Here is a 24,315-nt window from a genome sequence, read left to right as displayed (position 1 = left end):
CAATTGAATGGAAATGTTGGACTAGCAACCTAAATGAAAGTGGTGGCTCTAAAGAACCTCGTGCACTTTTTCAGACAGGTAAGGAAGGTGTTGTTTTGAGGAAAGCGGGTCTTCTATTGCAGCACAGCTGGATAGCACTGGATTTCCCTGGGCTGTAGCATATTTGCACACATATGACAAAGGCCAATCTTTTCTTTTTCTAACTACTTTGCTTTAGATTTAAGTCTTCCCTGAATTAATCTGTAATCAACTAACTCCAAATGAGCTCTGATCAGCAAAGAGTGTTTATCTAATCCTTTATGCAGAATCTGTATACAAGAAAACTAAATACGGTAGCATTTTAACTATATTCCATTTCAAGCTTATATCTAACTTTCTGCGTAATATTATTTTAGACCTCTTTTGTCATGATTGCATTCTAATTATAGCTTATCTAATAACAGTATTTAAAATTGCTTATGTTTAAGCTTAACTTTTTTCTACTTATTTCCTGTGTCTAATAATCTCCACATGCCTTTCGAATTTTGTCTTATTCTTCATTGGTATTTTGCCACAAACATCTCTCTGTTTGGTATCATCTGAGAACTTAAATTAATTTGCCCTTTTCGCCCTCTTTTAGGTCAATGATGAGGATGTTAATGTAGATGCTACATTTGTTTCCCTGGAAGGTCACTGGAAACCCTTTTTCTTTCTACATATTAATACATAGCCAATTGTCTTTTGTGATCCCCTGGCTAGTCTCTCTCCCACCTCCATTATGTGGTAACACCCACATCCTTGTCAATTTGAAGTTTCTCAGTAACACTTCATGAGAAATGAGAAAAGTTACAGCCAAGTGACAGTGCTTTGTGTCCTTACAGTTCCTAACACCCAGGAGCATCAAGGTGAAATATACTTAAGCAATGCTTCATAAGCTTTTCTTTGAAATAACTTAGGAAAACACTAAATAAAAGTAACTTTATCTTTAGATAGAGAAGCTGAGGCAGAGAAGCCGATCACATCAGAACTTTAATGAGTCAGTCTGACTACTTTTGTCTTACACTTAAGGGAAGAATTTTATAAGTTTTTAATATTTATAATTTTTGTACATACGTATATATGTATGTACAATAATGTTCTGTTATTTGGGCATAACTGAACAATTGAATTTTCTACATAAGGAAAATTTCCAGATAAATCCAGAAAACTGAATATTATGCCATGAGCATAGCAAGAAAATCTTAAACATGGAGTACAAGTAATACTGTATCAGGAAGATCTACGAGAAAAGGAGAAAAGCTTAAAGTATTTTTTTCTGCATATTTATCTTTTTTTCTCTACTGTTCTAGTGTAACATGCCATTTTGACTCCATAAATGAATCACAAGACCATATCTTCTCTTATTTAAAATTTTTCTCTCCCTTTTCCCTGAGGTTTTCCCAAAATCAATCATATTAATAATTGATTATGTAATTATATAATCAAAAATTGATTATATATTGATTATATAATTATATATGGATTACATAATTATATAATTATGTTTTCCTCCAATCAATACATATTAATCAATTTATTAACCATTTCCATATATGTGGACCCCATATGACAGTATTTAAGAAAGAGTTTCTTTTATTTTTACATTTCCTTTCTCTACCTTTACATGTAGTAGTTAACAACTTTGTGTGGCCATAGGAAGAGCATTCATTAAGGGCCTGAATTGGTTCAGGATAAGCCTGGGCTGCAATCCTGCACTTACTACTCTATAAACTATCTGTGTCAGAAGATAACTATTTAAATGTCCCAAGCCTCTGATTTCTCATCTGCAAAATGGGGATAATAACACTGCTTATTTCATAAGACCATTGTAAAGATTAAATTGGAAGAATGAGGCAAAGAGCCTAGCAGAGTGGATGGCAACAGAGAGAAGACCTTTGGAGAGTCACATATGCTTAAACAAAATGAAAGATGAAAGATGGATCACCTGACAGATTCGTTCCGATTTGGAAGTTTATTCTGATTTATGAATAAAGACTGAATTCTGTTTAGTGCTATACACTTAAAAAATGCCTTTATTGGAAAGTAAGCCTGTTCCAGAAAGCCAAGAATAGAAGGTCACGGTTCATATATATCAATAAATCCAAATGAAACATCCCCATCTTCATCAGTAATCAAGGATCAGTGTTGTGGTGTGTAACTGCTATGCTTCGCTGCCTTGGCCACATTATTAATATACGATAGAACAGATGGAGAGCAGAAGGGTGGAGCTCAGCCTGGAACGCCCTCTGAGGGCCCAGAAGATCATGGAGTGAAGGTGCATCATGGTGTGATCAACAGGGAAGTAGAAACCTTGGATTCTACTGCAGGCTGTCACCATGTAGCTCTGTAACATACAGCTCATCTCTCTCTGGGCCACAGTTTCCTCACGTTTAAAGTAAGAGTTTAGGTCTTTCCAACTACCGTTAGAACTTGAAATTATGTCAGGCCAAGAAAATTTTGCTCTTGTCAATACATCTATTTAGTAATGTTTCTTAAAAGATAGTATTATCCAAGATAATTTATGTATCTTTGTCCAGGGAAAGAGACAATTGTGAAGTCAATTAGGGATGGAAGAAGGTACAGAAAAAAACATGGGCAATTTTAAGATAATACAGAAATATGTTGGAATCATTGCTGTATGATTTTCCATCGTCAGCTTTCAGTTGTCCAACTGTTATTCAAGCAACTTTATATACTGAAAATATTTGTTTGTGAAAGTGATTGAATTTGTAGAAGCGCAGGCAAATATTATAATAAGCTATCAGAGAGCTGTTTCTTGAGTCAATTTTGCTATGAAAATTTTTTACATCTTTAAACATTTGAGAAATTCAGCCATCAGCCATATGATCATGAGGTTATATATATATATATATATATATATATATATATATATACACACACACATATATATGTATACATATGTATAGATATATGTATATATGTATACATATATGTGTGTGTACATATATATGTATATATGTATATATGTACACGTATATATACGTTTTGGGTTTTTTTTTGAGACAGAGTCTTGCTCTGTTATCAGGTGAGTGCTGTGGCACAATCTTGGCTCACTGCAACCTCCACCTCCTGGGTTCAAGGGATTGTCCTGGCTCAGCCTCCTGAGTAGCTGGGACTACAGAGGTGCACCACCATGCCCAGTTAATTTTGTATTTTCAGTAGAGAAGGGGTTTCACCACATTGGCCAGGATGGTCTCAATCTCTTGACCTTGTGATCCACCCAGCTTGGCCCCCCAAAGTGCTGGGATTATGGGCGTGAGCCATCGCGCCCAGCCATGCTGTTTAATATTTAAACTTGTAAGGCTTTACACACATGATTTAAACTTGTAAAGTTTTACTCTATCCAGGCAAATAAAATAAATCTTTGCTCATTGATGAGGTTTCTAAGACAAGTAGCTGGGTGGACATCTTTAAGATATAATCTTTCTCAGATTTAAAGTCGTAAGTGTGACAATGCATCAAACAAAAAGTAAATCATCTATGAAAGCTTAAAAAGATGAGTATCATTATATTTCCTGCAATTTTATTAATTTCAACACTTGATTTGCCAGTGATTCATACTTCTCAGTCACATACTGTTATTGGACATTTTGACAATTTTATAGTTAAAAATAGAACTTCTACTTGCAGATTAGCATTATGAGCTGTGGAAAGTAATTCTTGTGATCTCGCAGAGGTGTGCTAAAGTGCTGTAATAACAGTTTTGGTAGTCCCTTTTTAAGAAAAATGCCTATCCCCCAAAGACTTTTTAAAATTGACACACTGAGGTATGTTACTCTGAAAATCTCCGTAAGAATGCAGCGTTTCTTATAGACATGAATTGTCCAAGACTGTGTCCATTCCCAGCATTGCTGTACTGAAAAGCTCTGCGTGGATGTGAACCAACAAAAATGTATTTCAAGCGTTTTGATACTTAAATCCTGATTACATCTGTCATTAGTAACACTTATTTTTTAAGTTCAATCACGTATAATATCTAGCAAGTTAAATTACTGTATGTCAAGTCCTCAAAAATAGAAAGAGAAAGGCACTTCTGATTGCTCTAGAGTTTTATCGTCATTTTCTTAATGTAAAATTAGTAAAAGAGAAATACAGCTTTCAAGATAGGTTTCATTGGCTAGGTTCCATGGCTCACACCTATAATCCAAGCACTGTGGGAGGTCCAGGTGGGAGGATCATTTGCAATCAGGAGGTCAAGACCAGCCTGGCCAACATGGTGAAACCCCATCTCTATTAAACATACAAAAACTGGCTGGGCATGCTGGCACCCACCTGTAATCTCAGCTACTCAGGACTGGAGCAGGAAAATCCCTTGAACCCAGGAGGTGGAGGCTGCAGTGAGCCAAGATCGCACCACTGCATTCCAGCCTGGGAAACAGAGTGAGACTCCATATCAAAAAAAAAAGATAAGTTTTATGACATTAAAAAAATTAATGTTAATAATCTTTTAATTTTCAAAAAATATTAAAATATCAACATGCACGTAATATTTCCCAAAAGAAAACAATGAGATTCATAGTGGTGATCCAGAGCCATCTTTCTCTAGACAGACAGACAGACAGATAGACACACACACACACACACACACACACACACTCTACTAAGGCCTTCCTTCAGGATTGATATAACATAGGTTCTACATGAAAATTATTTTATCTAACATTGCAACCATAATTCCAGGGACCTGTAAGACCAACATTCTCTATTCTCCTTTCAGTAGCCCTTGAGAGGCTTCTCCAAACTTGGGGATCATGTAAGTGACAACAACACTGATCTCTTGAAGATACTTCCCATAATTGCTCCTTGAGTCCTCTTAGAGTAGAACTGATAACTCACAGACCATCATTTTGTTAAACAGCTCAGATTATTTTTCCTTGCTTATATTTCTTTTTTCTTTTTTTTTTTTTGAGATGGAGTCTCACTGTGATGCCCAGGTTGGAGTGTAGTGGTGCAATCTCAGCTAATTGCAACACTTGATTTGCCAGGTTCAAGTGATTCTCCTGCCCCAGTCTCCCAAGTAGCTGAGACTACAGGCATACACTACCACACCTGGTTGATTTTTGTGTCTTTAGTAGAAACAGGGTTTCGCCATATTGGCTAGACTGGTCTCGAACTCCTGACCTCAAGTGGTCTGCCTGCCTCTGCCTCCCAAAGTATTGGGATTACAGGCATGAGCTACCACACCCGGCCCCTTGCTTATATTTCTTTATGTCTGTCTACATATTGATTCTCTTTTCTACTCTTCTGCTTACTCATGTATACAATTCCCAGAGTTTATTCACATCAAGTTACCATTTCACTCCCTAGAATAGTTTTGTGTTTCCCATAAACTTGAATATTTCACTGTAAATTATCACTTCTAGATGACTTATAACTCTATGAATTGAGGCCAAGGTCAGGCAGATACCCAAAAGAGGACAAGGACCTAAATATGTGGCCAGACCCTCTCTGTTTGAGATAATGCTATTCTTTTAATTTAGCAAAAACAGAGAAGGAGGTGAAAAAGACTTTTACTCAGGTGAAAAGGACTTTAGTATAAAGGCTCTTCTAAATGGTAAAAATAGTTAAAATTAATCATGCTTACATTTGTGTTTGTATAGGAACCTGCGATGTTGAATAAGAAATCTGTAGGATTTCCTTTGTGAAAAGCTTAGTTATACTTATTTTAAAAATTTACTTGCCCAGGGAAGACAAAATAGACCATAGAAGAAAAGACAGACAAAAACAACACAATAAAATAGTCCTAATAAGTAGAAAAATGCATGCCATCACCTGTGACCATCTTAAAGGCTTACTATAGGTCTACATCATTATTGTAATTAGGAATTTAGAAAGTAAATTTACCGCCAGGCATGGTGGCTCATATCTGTAATCCTAGCACTTTGGGAGACTGAGGCAGGCAGATCACCTGAGGTCAGGAGTTTGAGACCAGCCTGGCCAACAAGAAGAAATGCCATTTCTCTACTAAAAATACAATAACTAGCCAGGAGTGGTGGTACGTTCCTATAGTCCCAACTCCTCGAGAGGCTGAGGCAGGACAACTGCTTGAAACTGGAAGGCGGAGGTTGCAGTGAGCTGAGATCACACCACTGCACTCCAGCCTGGGTGACAGAGTGAGATTCCATCTCAAAAAAAAAAAAAAAAAAAAAAAGTGAATTTACATAATATAAAGCCAATTCTCATTTTTAAAAAGGATCAATATGCAGGCACCATCACCTATAAATCACATTAGTGATTCCACTAACTTACATTATCTCATGTTACCTTATAAAAGAAAAAATGGGAATTTTATATTCAAAGTACACAGTTAAAAATAACAAAATATTTTATTTATTTATTTTGGGAGAGTGCCACCCAGGCTGAAATGTGGAGTGCAGTGGGGTGATCTTGGCTTACTGCAACCTCCGCCTTCTGGGTTCAAGCAATTATCCTGCCTCAGCCTCCAGAGCAGCTGGGACTACAGGCACCCACCACTACACCCAGCTAATTTTTTAAATTTTTAGTAGAGACTGAGTTTCACCATGTTGGCCAGGATGGTCTCAAACTCCTGACTTTCTGATTTGCCTACTTCAGCCTCCCGATGTGCTGACATTACAGGCGTGAGCCACCACTCTCAGCCAACAAAAGATTTTTTTAAGACCTAAGTATGAGACTAAGAGGCTCACTCACTGCTTATTAATACTAGTTAGTTGCAAGGAAATGCATTCCAGAGAGCTTTGGAAAAGAGACAGAATGTGTTGGTTTTCAACTGAATGAGTGCCTTACAAAATAAACATTTAAAAGATACTTATTGAAATTCAACAATGAAACAGAAAATATTGCAAAATAAAAGACAACGTTTTCTTAATTAAAGTTTTCTTAATTTAGAATAGTGATAGGAAACTGTCATTATCTTATGAGTAATTATGAAACATTACTATGTAAGACTATTACTGTTAAAAGTTAAAACGTTAATTACTATTAGTCTTTGTTCTACTGGCCTTGATATAAACACGATATACGGTTTTATGCATATGTCTTAGCTTTTCATTTTATCAGGTTGACTTCATAGTTAATCTTAACATAAAAATAACATTTTCATAATTAAAAATGTAAAAAGATGTTAGCTACAAGGTTGTTCTTCACAAAGCTGTACAACAGTGAATACTGGAAACAAGCGAAATGTCCAGAAATAAGAGACTGATTAAATACACTATAGTACATCCACATGATTGAATTTAATCCAGATGATGTTGTAGACGTATATTTATTGGAAAAACACTCATAATGTAATGTTAGGTGTTTTTCTAAGCTAGATTAGAAAACAGAATGTATAATAGAACTCCAAATTGGTAAAAACTAAAATTGAACACACACATATTTATTGGGAAACCATTCACAATGTAATGTTAGTTTTGTTTGTTTTTATAAAAAAAGCTAGATTGGAGAATAAAATGTGTAATAAAACCCCAAGTTTGTAAAAACTAAAACTCAACACATACACATTTCTAGAGAAATACACCCCAAATACATATTGTTCTTACTTCTGGGATAGCAGAAATATACATGTGCATATGTGCAGGTGCCAGTGTGTCTGTGCATATCTGCACAGACATAAATATTTGCTTAGCTATATTTTTAAGTTTATAAGCATTGCTTTCATAATCAGAAGGTACAAGTATTTTAAAAATCATTTAAAAATTATTATTTACTGTCAAGTTTAAACATTAAAAACCAAGTCTGTTTATGGCATATTTTTATTTACTGTAATTCTTTTAAATTATAAGTCTAAACTAAGACATTTTGCATTCTGACCCAAATGTGAAAAAGTAAAAATAAATAAATAAATAAATAAACTCAGCACTTTCACAAAAACCAAAAAGCCAAAAACAAACTCAGAACAATACAATGTCTAAAACAGCTGGTAGTGGGAGTAAGTATATACTCCAGATATAATACGACCCCTGGATTAAACAACTTAACTTTTTAAATAAAAGCTCTATTGGGAGTTACCCAAGTGCAATATGGAATTGAAATTACAGAATAAATACTTGTCAAGAGAAATCTTTGATTCCCTTTGGTCTTTGGAGAGGTCATCTCCTCATGTTCCAAATGAGCCATTTAGAAATCTTCCCTTACTCTATATTTGCATGAGATATCTGATTGCAGAACAAATCTGGGATTCATAGAATGAAATATTTATTTTGCTTTTCAAATAGTGAAATATTTTAAAAGCAAAATATAATATTTAAACGTCAGAAACGATTTTCACTGATCAGAATTAAAAATTACTGATCAGAACAAAAATCAGAAATCCTTTCACTGATGCCTTGGAGCAGTTACTTATACTCTTAGTTTCTTTTTTTTTTTTTTTTTTTTTTTTATTTTATTTTATTGTATTGCATTTTAGGTTTCGGGGTACATGTGATGAACATGCAAGATTGTTGCATAGGTACACACATGGCAGTGTGGTTTGCTGCCTTCCGTCCCCTCACCTGTATCTGTCATTTCTCCCCAGCTATCTCTTCCCACTTCCCCACCCCCCGCCCCTCCCCCATTTCCCCCCAACGGACCCCAGTGTGTAGTGCTCCCCTCCCTGTGTCCATGTGTTCTCATTGTTCAGCACCCGCCTATGAGTGAGAATATACGGTGTTTGATTTTCTGCTCTTGTGTCAGTAAAATTTTTCTATTTTCCTTAAGTCCCCCAATATTGCTTTAATTCTTAATATCCAAGATCTTTAAACAGAAATGAACATGAAACCCTTGCTCCTATTGATAAGTTCTGGTGACATATGAATAATATAGATTTAATTGTTCATTTATAAAATATACAATATAAAAATCTCTGAAAAACTATCCATTTCAACATATCTTTAAAAAATTTATCCAGCATGGCATTTATTATAAAGAGGTCTAAAAAATAAGATATTTCATTTTAATGTCTTAGGGTTAAATAGTGCCATTTAAAATTCCTTCAGATATATTTAATTGGATTTATTTATAAAATTATAAAAATAGTAATAGCATTTCCTTTTAACACCAGAAAATAATCAATGCCATAGTTGGTATGATACTTAAAAGACTTGATGTTTTCACCTAAGATGATTGTAAGGTATACTTTTCTGTTCCTTCTTTCCATGCCAAATCCCTTAAATTCATTCCATGCCAAATCCCTTAAATTCTTCTTTTGAAGTTTAAAATTAATTCCCATGGTTACTTTCCAATAATCCTTCATTTTTCAAAAATGCAAAATATGCTTATACTTTTCGAGAAATTAGATGAAATCCCAAATACCCGATGTGAGTATGTGCTATGCTTTTAAAAAGAAAAACATTCATTCTTTAAAAAAATCTAATAATCAAGGAGTCTGATTCTGTAATTAATACAAACAAGGTAGCAATTTGCTTTAAGTGTCCATTCATAATGCTAAATCAGTGTTAAATTATAAAGAATTTCCATGGAAATACATAAGACATCCACACTGATTCTAAATGAAATTCATTATGAGCAGCTCTATTATACTGAATGGCAAATGAATTCTTAATAATGAGGCACTTGATGTGTTATCCAGAACTGGAGTTGACAAGAAAACCACTTAGCTTCACTTTCCAATAATATTATAGCAAGTAACTGATAAAAGCGTGTGCACGCACGTGCACGCACGTGTACACACACACACACACATATACTTATATATAATATGTATGTATGTGTGTGTGTATATACATATATATATTTCATTTTGGGGAGGAAAATCTTAAAACATATTTACTGAACGTTTAAATAAATTTTTATTCTTTTTTCAGTTTTACTTATTTGTAAAAAAAAAAAAAGTCATATCAAGAGTAATTTAAACAATACCAAATGTTTTTAAATATACTGAGTGTTTCCTCTGGAGATGTGTCTAAGGTTTTGCTGTTTTACAAGCTCATCTTGCCCTTACCATCAAAAGTCCATAACAACAGATGGTACAATAATTAAAAACCTATCACTATAGACTCTTTCATCACATTACAGACTAGGAAATGAAGGCGGTTTATGGGTGTCCTTGTCTCACTTTATCCACCTCTTCGTGGTTGATATGTAGGCTTTAATGTGCATCCTTGTACCTCTCCTTCGGCAGGAAGCCTGTCTCTGGGGATCACTTGCAGAAAATAGGACATTGAGTCCATAATTAAAGTAATCTCTTTCCAGGCAGATGCTGCTGTTGGCTCTGTTATCACATATTACAAAAGGCATCTTGAGGGTTATAAAATGTGCAGCAAATAGCTTTGGAGATGAGAAACAGCAATTTTTCATCTAATTTTGATCCATAGACATGTAAGTACTGTATTGCTACTTTTTGGTTTTGAGCCAAATAACTATTACGGTGCTAAGATGAGCTGGGCGGTAACCAAAATTAAAGAATACTTTAGCTTTTATCCTCAAAGTGAGAAAGGCTCTTTTGTAACCATCTTTGTACTTAGCAAATAAGGATGCCATCTAAAATCTGAGCATTAATGCCTGCAGGCGGATTTAGAAGAATGGCTTATGTGGCTTAGCTTTACAGCCGCACTTTCAATATATTTACTTAGGTTAAAACCAGGGGTTGATTAAGGGACCTACCATCTTTGCTCCTTTGCAACTACAATGTACATTTTTAATTAGAAGGCTTTTCACTGTTTATCTTTCCTATAAAATTTAGGACATTGCTCTTTGAAATATATGTCAGCCCAGATAAGGAATATGTTCATGCTAGTCATAATCCCTTCTATAAATACTAATAGTGGAAACACATGGAGGAGATTTGACTAACACATTTTTTTTTCCCAGCTTTGAACTTGTGAATGTGAATAACCAAAACCTCACTTTAATATTGTGAGGTGCTAAAATATAGATAGAAATAATTTTGTTTAATATTTATTTCTCAATGCTAAATAAAACATCAATACACACTGACTTAATTTTAAATAGATTATTTTATAATTCCAGAAAACATGTAGTTTAAATTTTTTTATTTCCCCAAAATTGTTTTTCTTATAACTTTGTGATGACAAAGTTTTACATGAATTCAGGCCATCAGTTTAAAAATATTAATAATATTAACCTTTTAAATTTTATGTTGGTCTAAATAGCACTCAAAAACCATAAAAATCTAATTTAACAATAGAAATACTTATACTCTAGCATATTTAAACCTTCATAATTAATATTTAGAAGAGGAATGTATGCAATATCATTTGAATTAGTAAAGAAAAACTAACTGCAAATCAAAAACGCAAATTATTGATAAAATTTTGTTAAATGGCCAAATTGGTATTTCCAGAGCACCTAAGATACTGTAATATAATTAGCTGTTAACAGTATATGCCTAGAGGTAGAAATAGGAGAGTATAAACCCTAATTCTATAACATAATCTTCTGGCATATTCATGTATTTTTCCATTCATGTAAGCATGTATTCATTAATCTATTCAACAAACAATATTTAAAGAACTTATTTGCTTAAATGTTTTTATAGTACTAACAGCAATTGAAATAGTAGAAATACATACTCAGTATTCTGCCACCTGAAAGACAGGTTTCAATTTTGTATGTTTACTTCAGCTTTATCTACATGCAAATTATTTTGTTCTTAAGTAATTGCCCTTTTATCCTTAATACTATTAATTTTTTACTTATTTTGTTTGATATTAGTATAGCGATACCTGCCTACTTTTGGTTAGCACTTGCCTGGTATGTTTTTTTCCATCTCTGTACTTTCAATGTTTTTGTGCCATTATGTTTAGTTTTATTTCTCAGAAAAAGCATATTGCTGTATTTTTGAAATTGCATTCTGAAAGTCACAGTGTTTCACCTGGTGAATTTAACCTGTTTACATTTATTGTAATTGGCAATTTATTTAAACTTATTTATATTATCTTACATTACATTTTATACTTCTATGACTTTTAAATTTACCTTTTTCCTTTACTCTGATGTATTAACTGTTCTTTAATCCTTTGCCTTTCCCCTCCCTATTTTTGAAGTTGTAATTTAATTTCTATTATTTACATTTACATCTTTAATAATCATGCTTAATTAAGCCCATAACCTTCTTGCAAAATAATTTGATGACATTAGAAAACTTTAATAACCATTTCCTTTTTTCACCAACTTATATCCTAATGTTACTTCATGTATTTTTGTTATATATTGCCTTTAAATTCTATCCTAAAATAATTATTGGTATATATGCTATATATAAATTTATTTGCATGTTAAATGCTTATTTAGAGTTTCTAAGGTGTTTACCAATTTCTTTGCTCACTATTAATTATTGTATAATACCACAGTTTCTTGGATTCTATGCCTTCCTTCTGTTTGTTTGTTTGTTTTTTTCCTGAAGGGCATCCTTTAAAATTTTGCTTCAACATGGGCTATGTTTGGTAAAAATATCAAACTCTATTTTTTTAAATCTTGTTTTGTTTTCACACTTGACTGATACTTTTTCTAGGTACAGAATTCTAGGATGACAATTCACTTTGAAGATACTGTTCCATTGTCTTCTGGCATCTCTTGTTGCTGATGAGACCAGTGTCAGACTAAATTTATAAGTAATGTGTCTTTTTTATTTTGTCACCTTTGTTTTCTCTGTCTTTGTTTTCTCTATCTTTGATATACTGAAGGCTTATCATGCTCTTTATCAGTACTAATTTATTTTATTTATCTTGCTTAGATAGAAAACATTTACATCTTCCTTAGTTCTAAAAAATTTTTGGCCATTATCTCCTCAAATTTGTCTCTTCACTTTTATTCTCTCCAAAACCTTCAATTAGATGTTTATTTCTTAACTTGGAGTTCTACACAGATTAGTAATGTAGTTAGACTCCACATGTTGAGGGTTTAGTTTCTTACAGGTAACTTATCTTGACAAAAGGCTCCACTCAGATGACAAACTTCTTTGCTGTTTTTCCAGTCAAGCTTCAATCAGTGTGCCCAGTTCCAGCTCCCTTTCCTGTCTTTCTTCCTTTTTTTTTTTTTTTTGAGACAGAGTCTTGTTCCGTCGCCAGGCGCCAGGTTGGAGTGCAGTGGTGCGACCTAGGCTCACTGCAACCTCTGCCTCCCGGGTTCAAGTAATTCTCCTGCCCCAGTCTCCCGAGTTGCTGGGACTGCAGGTGGGTAGCCACCACATTCAGCTAATTTTTGTATTTTTAATACAGACGAGGTTTCACCACGTTGGCCAAGATGGTCTCAATCTCTTGACCTCGTGATCTGCCCGCCTCGGCCTCCCAACCCTCTCCTTTCCTATTTCCTGCTATCTTTGAAGAAGCTCATGACAATAGCTCCAGGCCCCACATAGGTTAAAACTCCAGAATCTAGGACCTAAATTCAGGTTTAAGATACCTGTAGGCCACCACAATGTCAATTCCTATTTCTTGATCCAGCTTTGATATCTCTCCTTTCTTCATGAAACCAGTGTTTTCATTTTCTTTTAAAACAGTATATATAAAGTGTTTGCTACATTTTAGCTAGAGTTGCTATTTTATTTTAGTGAGCAAAACTTCTGCTATGTCAATTCAGTCTTCTATGATGCCAGAAGTCCTCTACAAACATATTTTAATGCTTTTGAAATTGTAGCACAGAAACAAATTCCAAGCATCTCTCATTGGTAAACTATCTTCATAAATATTAATTTTTAAAAGTGATATAAAGTGGTAGAATAGGATGGTGGTTTAAAGAACACATTTTGGATCAAAACACATCAGTCTTTGTGAATTCTTGAAGCCCCTCTTAATAATAGGTGATTCTAGGAGAGTAAAGGAACTTAGTAGGCTGCCTAGTACACTAGTACCTAATAAATAATGTTTCTGTTTTTATTATTACTATTATTACCGACATCATCATAAAATGGAGTTTCAAATTCCATTAATGCTCATTTTCATATTAATTATAATTAGTCCTCTAGACTAGCTAATTTTTAATATTAGGTACATGACAGTAAGTTTTCATAGGTAAGAGCACATTTGAAAAGACGCAGAATCTAAAACCTTGTAGCAGGGGAGAGAAAGATCAGCAAGAGAAAGGAAGAAACTGAGAGCCAGGCATAGGGGCAGCCAGAGAAAAAGTGCCTTAGCCCAAGGCAGCCAAAGAGCAGCACTAAGCCCTGGGCACTGTAAGAGATGGTAACCAGAGGCAATCCTCACTTGTCATATTTGGCTTACCATTGCTCATAAAATAAAAAATCATAGAAACTGTTGCACTGGCAAATAAAACTAAAATGAACAATTGGGTAACCAGCTCTTTACATAAAACTGTCTTTTTTGGTGAGCTTAGAAGTTATGATAGTTCAAGTTCACATAACAATGGCAAAGAACTTAGTTTTGCTTTCTTCCTTCTATATGTCCTTTGAATTGCTTGGTTAATTTCTGTAAACGTCATGGTAATAGTTGGGGAAAAGGTAATTCAACGATTATCTAATCTTGTGATGTACAAGATAAATTTCTATTTTATTGACAGCACAAATACAGAACATGATAGATATGTTCTATATTTGTGCTGTCAACAAAATAGTCACTAGCCATATGTGGCTGAGAACTCAAAATACAGCTGGTACAACTGAGGAACTGAATTTTTTGTTTTATTTAATTGTACTGAATTCAAACTTAAATAGCTACCATGTTAGAAAGCATAGTTCTAAACAAGACTTTGTGTGTGTCTGTGCTTATATGTGTGCTATGGTTTAAATGTGTACCTCAAAGTTCGTGTGTTGGAAATTTAATCCCCAATGCAACAGTGTTGAGAGGTAGGATCTTTAAAAGGTGATTAGGTCATGACAGCTCTGCCCTCATGAATGGATTAATGCCATTATCGTAGGAGTAGAAGAGTTACCTCAGGAGTGGATTCCTGATAAAAAGATGAGATCAGCCCCTTTCTTCTTTCAGGCATGCTCACTCTCTGCCATGTGATGACTTCCACCACGTTATGACACAGCAAGAAGTCCCTCACCAGATGCAGCCCCTTAATCTGAGACTTCCTAGTCTCCAGAACCATGAGCCAAAAATCTTCTATTGTTTATAAATGATCCTATTGCAGGTATTCTGTTACAGAAGCATAAAACAGACTAAGAAAATGCGTGTGTGTGTGTGTGTGTGTGTGTGTGTGAGAGTGTGTTTTACAGAGGCACAAAACAGACTAAGACTGTGTGTGTGTGTGTGTGTGCGTGTGTGTGTTTTACAGAGGCACGAAACAGACTAAGACAATGTGTGTGTGAATGTGTGTGTGTGTGTGTGTACACACGTACATATGTATATATCTAGATAGGTCGCAGAGGACAAAATAAGATATTTTAAAAATTCTTATCTGAAAGACGCAATCAGTTTTATTTCACATTTGTAATAAAGCCTTAATATATAGAGATTTTACTAAAAATAGAGCTTAATAATATGCCACTGCTAGTATCCAAATAACTACACTATCTAACCATAGAGTTGTTGCTGCCATGGGAAAAATTTATTCACCTGTTTCTCAGACATCCTTGTCATCACTGTTTTTGATTGTGTAGGCAGTTTGGAAAAATGAAATTTCACACTTCTGAAACTGGTTTAATCAATTCTAGTCATAGGTAAGTAACCCAAATCTCTACCCATACCTCATTTAAAAACATTTCTATTAGATTTAGAGAACTGCTAATAATTATAACACATAAGCCTTTAGATTTACTAACTTTGGTCTTTTTGCTTTCACAACTGTTTCATGTGGTTCAAGAACAACAGTAATCCCATATGAACCACAGAGCCTTGTACTAAGAAACATCTTGTGGATACCAAGTTCAGTCCATTTACCTGAGCGATCTCCATAAGTTCTCACACCATTACCATGAGAGGAAAAAAAATGAAGACGTTGTTTCACCATAATTTTTTTTTGCTTCTAGGCTCAACATTAGGATAAAACTAACATTTCTCTCTAAAAAAATTAAAAAGCAGATATTAAAAAAAGGAAAAAGCAAATTTGCAAACAACTACTTTCTATGGCATAAAATTCCATAGAAACAGGTACATCTTTGGACCTGGTTAAACAATATTTTATTACTGGAATAGAAACTTTTCCCATGATAAAGCAGTTCTATTTCTCTGATGGGCTTCTGATTTTGATGTAAAGCAGCATCCTGTGGAGACTCTAGAAGACTCCCCTAGTATAACCTGTGCTGTCCATACTGTGACTTCTTGGAAGGAGAAGGAGACAGGAAAAGAGAAAAAGAGAGGGGAAAATTAAGGGAATAGCTTTGTGCATTGAATATCTGTTAAAATAGATATGTTGTACAATTAATATAACAAAAAATAATCTCTTGAAGACTGCTTGGAGATTTATTGACATATTTTATCTCAACCATACTCCCTAAAATTAACAATTAAATCCCTAGGAAGCATCCTGACCTCAAGCATTTGACCATTTGCCAAAGTGTTGCTACATAAGAATGCACATTACTCCCTGAACTTAGACTTTCCCCTTATTGCAGCCTAACTGGCTATTTACATTTGATGAAAAACAGGGGCCTATGGGGAAATGAGAACTACCAGTTAGGCTCCTAGCTATTTACCTTTAAGGCTAGACAGTATTTTTTTATCCTGTCATTTAGAGTTATATTTTTGAGCAGCACTGAAATAATTGTCTCAAGTTGGGAGATGTCTGCCTAAAAACAGAAAACCAGACCATCAGAAAAAACAGCAAACAAACAGACATTATTTAAAAGACGGATGAAAGTTTTTCTTTAGAAAATAGCATATATGGTTTTATCTCAGAGCATATCATTTCAGACTTAAACAGGAGGTAACTTATTTTTGCAGTAAGCTATGTATAATCTAAAAAGTAAAATAACATTTGTAAGCATCCATTGTTGGCATCCTTATCCATAGGCATGAATGCACTCCCGATAAACACATCCATGAGGGAATCTCTGATCTTATATCAGATGTTTAAGTAACAAGGCAAATACATCTGTGATGTGTCCGACTGATGAATGGAAATAAATGGGCAACCACACTATATTTTCTGAAGAATTCTCCAGACAGACTACAATGGCTCTCATCAAAAATTAAAGGCATCTGAGACACACTCAAGGCAGCACTTCAAATCTCTGCATCTGTATTATTATTTTCAGCCTGGCAGGTATTCAGAAACTGCTAGTGTCTTCAATTTTTAAAATGATATTTGCCTTCTTGTTTAGTGTACTTTAAGAAAACAATCCCTCTAGGAGATACTTCCTTTAACACATCAAATGTTCAAATATGGTTCTCCTATGTTCCTCTTTGCTGACCTAAGTTCATTATTTGTCCATGCTCAGTATCTTAAATAGAATATTGCTTGCCTCATTCCGTTTTCAGTTTTGAGAAAGTTCACGTAAGATCAAACCATCACTAATTTAGGCACAAACCTCATCGTTTATATTCCATTTTAATCCTAATATTATGCCAGTATGTCTGTCCAGACAGTTAAACCTAAACCAAATTGTGATGAATTTTGCCTGTAATGCACACATTCCCCATATGACATCCCCTTGTGATGAAGGATAGGATATGATCAATATACATATATCATACATATAAAGATCAAACTCATGCTCTTCACATTTCATAATTTTAAAGTAGATCTCTCATTATTTGAATAAATTCAATAATATTCTTATATTCATAGATAGATTTCAAAAGGTAGACATGAAATACATGTTAGCCACTTCGAAAAGTTTAGAGAGATTCTGATACCATACTGCAAACTTTAATTTAATTTTCGCTGTGTGACTATTGTATTTTACCAAGATAAAACAGACAAGTGATTATTTTAAATGCAACTGGAATTAAGTGGCAAAAATCACCTGCTTTCAAACCAGACTGCCTTTGAATCCAGGCTGTGTCACTCACTAGGTGAGTTACCTTAGGCAAGTGATTTAACATCTTTGTCCTTCAATTTCCTCCTCTGCAAACTGAGATAATAATAGTACTGAATTTATAGAATCACTGAGAGCTAAATGGATTAAAAGAGATAAATAGAAAAGTGGATGGCACGTTGTATGTTTTCAAAAATATTATTAATACTGTAGTTGTTATTTTACAGCCCACTTTCCCTGGTAGTTTCTTCTAATTTTTAGCTTTAGATGGCTTAGAGTAAACTTCCTTGTATTCAGTAAAAACTGACCAAACTGTATTTTTCCAACTAACTGCTAAGAAAACTGTTTTAATTTAAAATACCTAAGTTATATCTCAGAAGAAAATAGAGTTTTATATCTCAAAAGTAATGAGATCACAATCTATCAAATATCATTCTTAAACATATTCAATTAAAAACATACCTGTTTGGAAGTAGACAGTTCTACATTGCTGCTATTGATATACTTTGTGTTTTGCCTTTCAGAAAAGCAACTTTGTTTTAAATTAAGAAGTCATGCATGGCAAGAATTCAATTCATCCTTGCAAGTGCCAGTATGAGTAAGAGAAAGCATGCCAAGGTCAGTGATCACCATGAAGTTAAAGGTAATGACAACATTGAACATCATAGAATTCAAGAGGCATTTTTCTTGACACCTTATGCATAAGAGACTGTAGAAGCTATAGGAGAATCAAAAAAAGTAAGAATGTGTCCCTGTCCAATCTAACAGAAAAGACAATAACTTAATTCAAATAAGTATATAGTAAAATATAATTGACTACGTGTGGTGGCTCACACCTGTAATCCAAACACTTTGAGAGGCTGAGGAGGGCAGATCACCTGAAATCAGGAGTTCTAGCCAACATGGTGAAATCCTGTCTCTATTAAAAATACAAAAAAATTAGCCAGGCAGGGTGGCATGCGTCTGTAATCCCAGCTACTCAGGAGACTGAGGCAGGGGAATTTCTTGAAGCAGGGAGGTGGAGGTTGCAGTGAGCCAAGATCACACCACTGTACTCCAGCCTGGGCAACAGAGTGAGATTCCATCTCAAATATATATATATGTGTGTGTATATATATATATGATTTCACACACACACACACACACACACACACACACACACACACACGAAGTCAAAACTCCAATGAGTAATAAGCAAAATGTGATTATACACATCAATTTTGTTGTTGATACCTTGGCAAGTTTTATAGAAGAGTTGGTATTCAAAACAGGTCTTGAAGAATAGGTTATATTTTAACAGTTGAAGTTGAGACCAAAAACCATTCCAGCCAAGGAAAAAGCATGGAGAAAGAAAGTTGTAGGATCTGTACAGAATTGCGGAAAAGGCTGCCAGTTCGGGCTCCATCAGGAAGTGTGTGCCACAGGAGTTAAGTGAGAAGATAACAAACGAAGACATTGGAAGAGTCTTCAAATATTTGCCCAAGGTTTGGTCTTCAGAAAGGAGTTTTAGGCTTAGCCAAATTTTGAGTAATCAGATTAACTGGACAACAATATGTAGTACATACTGAAGGGAAAATGGGCCAGAGGTGAGCAGACAGACAAGTTAGGAAGCTACTGCAATCATCTTAGCAAAATATACTGGAAGAAAAAGGTTCATATATACAAAAAACTTTCTGAGGGAGAAAATGGTGGGTTTAAATATCAATCAGTTATCTGAGATGAATCCGATGTTGGCAGCTTGCATAACTCAGAGGATAGGCAGAGAGACTATATATTTCAGTGATGTCTGACCCATAGAAACCCCAGACATTGAATTGTTCATCATTGAGAGAGAAGAAAAGGCCATGGTAAATTTTAGAATACACAGGTTTTATGGGATTTTATTGTTCGAACAGAAAGTCTGAATAGAAAACCATTTGAGATGCCTTTCAGCTCTATTTTACTTGACTGCCAATAGAACTGCTGTTCTGAATTGCCTTTGACTTTTCACCATCAGCTTATTCATCCATTTGACAAATACTTAGTGAGGGCTGACTGACTGTGTGCCAGGGGCCATTCCAGACAGTTGCAACAAATTAGTGGAAAAAAATTTTTTTTTACCTTCAAGGGGCTTGCATTTTAGTAGAAAGTGACAAATGAGAAACAATGTGTGTAATTAAATAAGTGAAGGATATTATGTATCAGAAGTTTAAAAACGGCCTGGTGCAATGGCTCATGCCTGTAATCCTAGTACTTTGGGAGGCCAAGGTGAGCAGATCACCTGAGGTCGGGAATTCGAGACCAGCCTGACCAACTTGGAGAAACTCTGTCTCTACTAAAAATACAAAATTAGCTGGGTGTGGTGGCTCATGCCTGTAATCCCAGCTACTAAGGAGAATGAGGCAGGAAAATCACTTCAACCCAGGAGGCAGAGGTTGCGATAAGCCAAGATTGTGCCATTGCACCCCAGGCTGGGCAACAAGAGTAAAACTCCATCTCAACAACAACAACAACAACAACAAAGAAGTTTTAAAACGTTATGGGGTGGTGAGGAAGGAGCCATGAATAAGAAGGATGAGGCATGGTGACTGTGGGGTAGGGGTAGGGGTAGAGGTAGAGATGTCACACGTCACAGCCTTAGAACCATAGTGTAGTGTTTATCTAAGGATGCCTTTGAGAACACTGCTCAGAACATCCTCTAGTTTCCTCTAAATGAAAGCACCTGGGAGAGTTGTTAGGGTCCTACAGAGTACCTGACTTCTGGCCACCAGGAATCTCCTAACTGATCCCACTTCCCTCTTGGCACTAATGGCCAGAAAGCTCAAGGCTAAATTTGCGGTCTTTTTCCAAAAGGTAGATAGGGCCTTATAGCACTTTATAACCCATTTTCACCATATTTTCTGAACATTCATTTTCCAATTGCCCTGATTTATTCAATTATTTTTGTCTTTTAAAAATTGACAAATAATTTCATGTATTTATGGAGCACAATGTGATGTTTTCATGTATGTTTACATTTTGGATGATTTAAATCAAGCAAATTAACATATCCATTACCTCACCATGATGTGAATGTTTAAAATCTCTTAGCAAATTTGAAATATGCAATAAATTATTAATTATCATCACCATGCTGTGCAGATCTCCAAACTTACTCCTTCTAACTGAAACCCTATGAACAACTTCTCCCTATACCCCATGTCCCCTACCCTCCCTTCCCACCAATTCACTTGCTTTTATTTTATTGTGTGTTTTTGTCACCTAAAATCCAATGTAGACCTTTGGAGGTACACATAAATATGCAAAAATAAACTGCTGAATTTACTTTTTAAAAAGGTGTTTACCTTTTTTGACAACAAAATTAGTGATTTTAATTAAGATTAAATCTGTCAAAATAAAACATTTAAACAGTTATTCTATATGTAACCCCATGAGAGGTCCTAAGTATCTGTCTTCTGTACATACTACAGACACTTTGGGTACTTACATGAAATTCACACAGCCTGTACCCGCAGGTGGAGCAATCCAGACGAAACTGAGGTTGGTTGTGGGCAGGTGACTCACATGAGAGGCCACCACACTGCACATAAACTGGTTACCAAACTGGTGGTCAGACATGATCCCTGCAAGGAAGGAAGGAGAGTTGTTACAAAGACAACAACGAAACAAAGTCCTTCCTATCGTGGCATCACAGTATTTTCTAAATATTTTTATTTCATGTTAAGATTTTCTATGCTGTTTGGCCTCTCAGTAAGTTAAGTAATTTTTCACTTTTTATTGCTAGAGGGAAATTACTGATTTAAACCATTATTGCTAAAGGAGTGACCTGCTGGAATCACTGCTATAGTATTTGCTGTGCTTTGACTTTGTTGATTGATCTTTGCCTATGACCAAAAACCACCAGGACCAACCTGCAGTGGAACAAAGTCAGGTTTATTGGAACTGTCTGCAGTAAGAAAGATCAACTGCCATGGGAAAATGGGAGGCATTTAAGTAAAAGGATGTCAGGAGAAGCCTGTTAAAATATTTAGGCTTATGTAAGGTTATTTCCGAGGGCAAGGTGATCAGGTTTGCCTGGGAAACTCCCCAGTCGTATTCAGAAGTTTCAAGAAAAGGTCCTTTGCCTCTGCATTTGGGGCTATCGCAAAGTAGAGGTAATCTTTTCACTGAGTGTCTTAGTTTGTTGTTGTTGTTGTTGTTGTTGTTGTTGTTGTTGTTGTTGTTGTTTTAATCCTAGAGGCATGAGGAATGGGGTGAGGCTAAATCTGTGATTGGCAGAAAAGCAACAGCAGTCCTGTTTGCATGGAGGGGGATGTTGGTCATCTTTGTGGTTTGCGTCATGTTCTTAGTCTTGTCTGTGTTCACGTTTGTTACAGAGTGGTCTTGTTTTTGCCTCATAACATCACAGTTGTAAAGTGGTCTTGTTTAATGTTAATGTTCTGTGAATTGCTTATGTTCAAAATGAGAACATAATGGCCTAACTGTGAACAGGTCAGCCCCAAGCTGAGCTATCAGAAGATGCTTCTCTTTTTTTTAATAAGGTAATTATCTTAGGAGTATCTAGATATGAAACAGTAATAAATAACTCAACAATAAAAAAACCAACCTAGTTAACAAATGGCCAAAAGATCTAAACAGATACCTCACCAAAAATGATACACAGATGACAAATAATCATATGAAAAGATGTTCAGCATCATACGTCATTAGTGAACTGCAAACTAAAACAATAATTAGACACGACTACACACATTAGAATGGCCCAAATCTGGAATACTGAAAGCAAATGCTGGTGAGGAGGCAGAGCAACAGATACTCTCTTCCATTGCTGGTGGGAATGCATAATGGTACAGCCTCTTAGGAAGACAGTTTGGCAGTATTTTTACAAAACTAGACATATTTTTACCATATGATATAGCAGTTGTACTTCTTGGTACTTATCCAAGTAAATTGAAAACATATGTCTGACAAAAACCTGTACATGGATGTTTATAGCAGCTTTACTCATAATTGCCAAAACTTGGGAGCAACCAAGACGTCCTTCAGTTGGTGACTGGATGTGGTACATCTAGACAATGGAATGTTAATTCAGCCCTACAAAGAAATATCTATGAAGCCAGGCAAAGACATAAAGGAAACTTAATATGTGTATTACTAAGTGAAAGAAGCCAATCTGAAAAGGCTACATAGTGCATCACTCCAACGGTATGTCATTCTGGAAAAGGCAAAACTATGCAAACAGTAAAAAGATCAGTGGTTGCCAGGGGTCAAAGGGGGAGGTGGGATGAACAGTAAGAGCACAGAGGATTCTTTTTTTTTTTAATTTTTCCAAGATTTAAAATTAATTTTTTTCTTTTTTCCGTTTTTTTAAATATATATATATATATTTTTTTTTTTAATTGCATTTTAGGTTTTGGGGTACATGTGAAGAACATGCAAGATTGTTGCACAGGTACACACATGGCAGTGTGGTTTTCTGCCTTCTGTCCCCTCACCTGTATCTGTCATTTCTCCCCATGCTATCTCTTCCCACCTCCCCACCCCACCTCGTCCTTCCCCCACTTCCCCCCAACGGACCCCAGTGTGTAGGAGCACAGAGGATTCTTTAGGGAACAAAACTACTCTGTATGATACTGTAATGGTGGATATGTGTCATTATAAATTTGTCCAAACTCATAGAATGTATATACCATGAGTAAACCCTATTGTAAACTATGGACTTTGAGTAATAATAATGTGTTGATGGAGGTTCATTGATTGTACCAAATGTACCACATTCTGAGGCAAGATGTTGACAGTAGGGGAGGTTTTTTTTTTGTGTGTAGGGTTAGTGGGCATATGGCAACTCTGTACTTTTTATCCAGTTTTGCTGCGAACCTAAAGCTTCTCTAAAAAATAAGCTTATTATTTTAAAAATTACTAAAAGCATTGCCAGAAATATAAAGTTAAATTTTTTTTTTATTTTTATTTTTTATTGCATTTTAGGTTTTGGGGTACATGTGATGAACATGCAAGATTGTTGCATAGGTACACACAAGGCAGTGTGGTTTGCTGTCTTCCGTCCCCTCACCTGTATCTGTCATTTCTCCCCATGCTATCTCTTCCCACCTCCCCACCCCCCGCCCCTCCCCCATTTCCCCCCAACGGACCCCAGTGTGTAGTGCTCCCCTCCCTGTGTCCATGTGTTCTCATTGTTCAACACCCGCCTATGAGTGAGAATATACGGTGTTTGATTTTCTGCTCTTGTGTCAGTTTGCTGAGAATGATGGTTTCCAGGTTCATCCATGTCCCTACAAAGGACGTGAACGCATCGTTTTTTATGGCTGCATAATATTCCATGGTGTATATGTACCACATTTTCCCTATCCAGTCTATCATCGTTGGGCATTTGGGTTGGTTCCAGGTCTTTGCTATTGTAAACAGTGCTGCAGTGAACATTCGTGTGCACGTGTCCTTGTAGTAGAATGATTTATAAT

The 24,315-nt window shown here is 35.4% G+C and overlaps 1 protein-coding gene across 3 annotated transcripts in view; it reads right to left on the bottom strand.

The window, feature by feature from the left end:
* The window catches only part of RELN (reelin), a 522,420-nt gene that overhangs the window by 344,442 nt on the left and 153,663 nt on the right, over positions 1-24,315 (bottom strand). For all 3 annotated transcript variants that reach the window (XM_039472914.2, XM_039472915.2, XM_074379281.1), the window contains exon 3: positions 21,327-21,462. In XM_039472914.2, the coding sequence (XP_039328848.2) occupies positions 21,327-21,462 (136 nt within the window). The remainder of the gene's footprint in view (positions 1-21,326; positions 21,463-24,315) is intronic.

This window comes from Saimiri boliviensis, chromosome 10 (assembly GCF_048565385.1).
Source record: "Saimiri boliviensis isolate mSaiBol1 chromosome 10, mSaiBol1.pri, whole genome shotgun sequence".
Classification (NCBI taxonomy): Eukaryota; Metazoa; Chordata; class Mammalia; order Primates; family Cebidae; genus Saimiri; species Saimiri boliviensis.
Note: the sequence above shows the minus strand (reverse complement) of the source record. Positions and strands in the feature narration are given on the sequence as shown.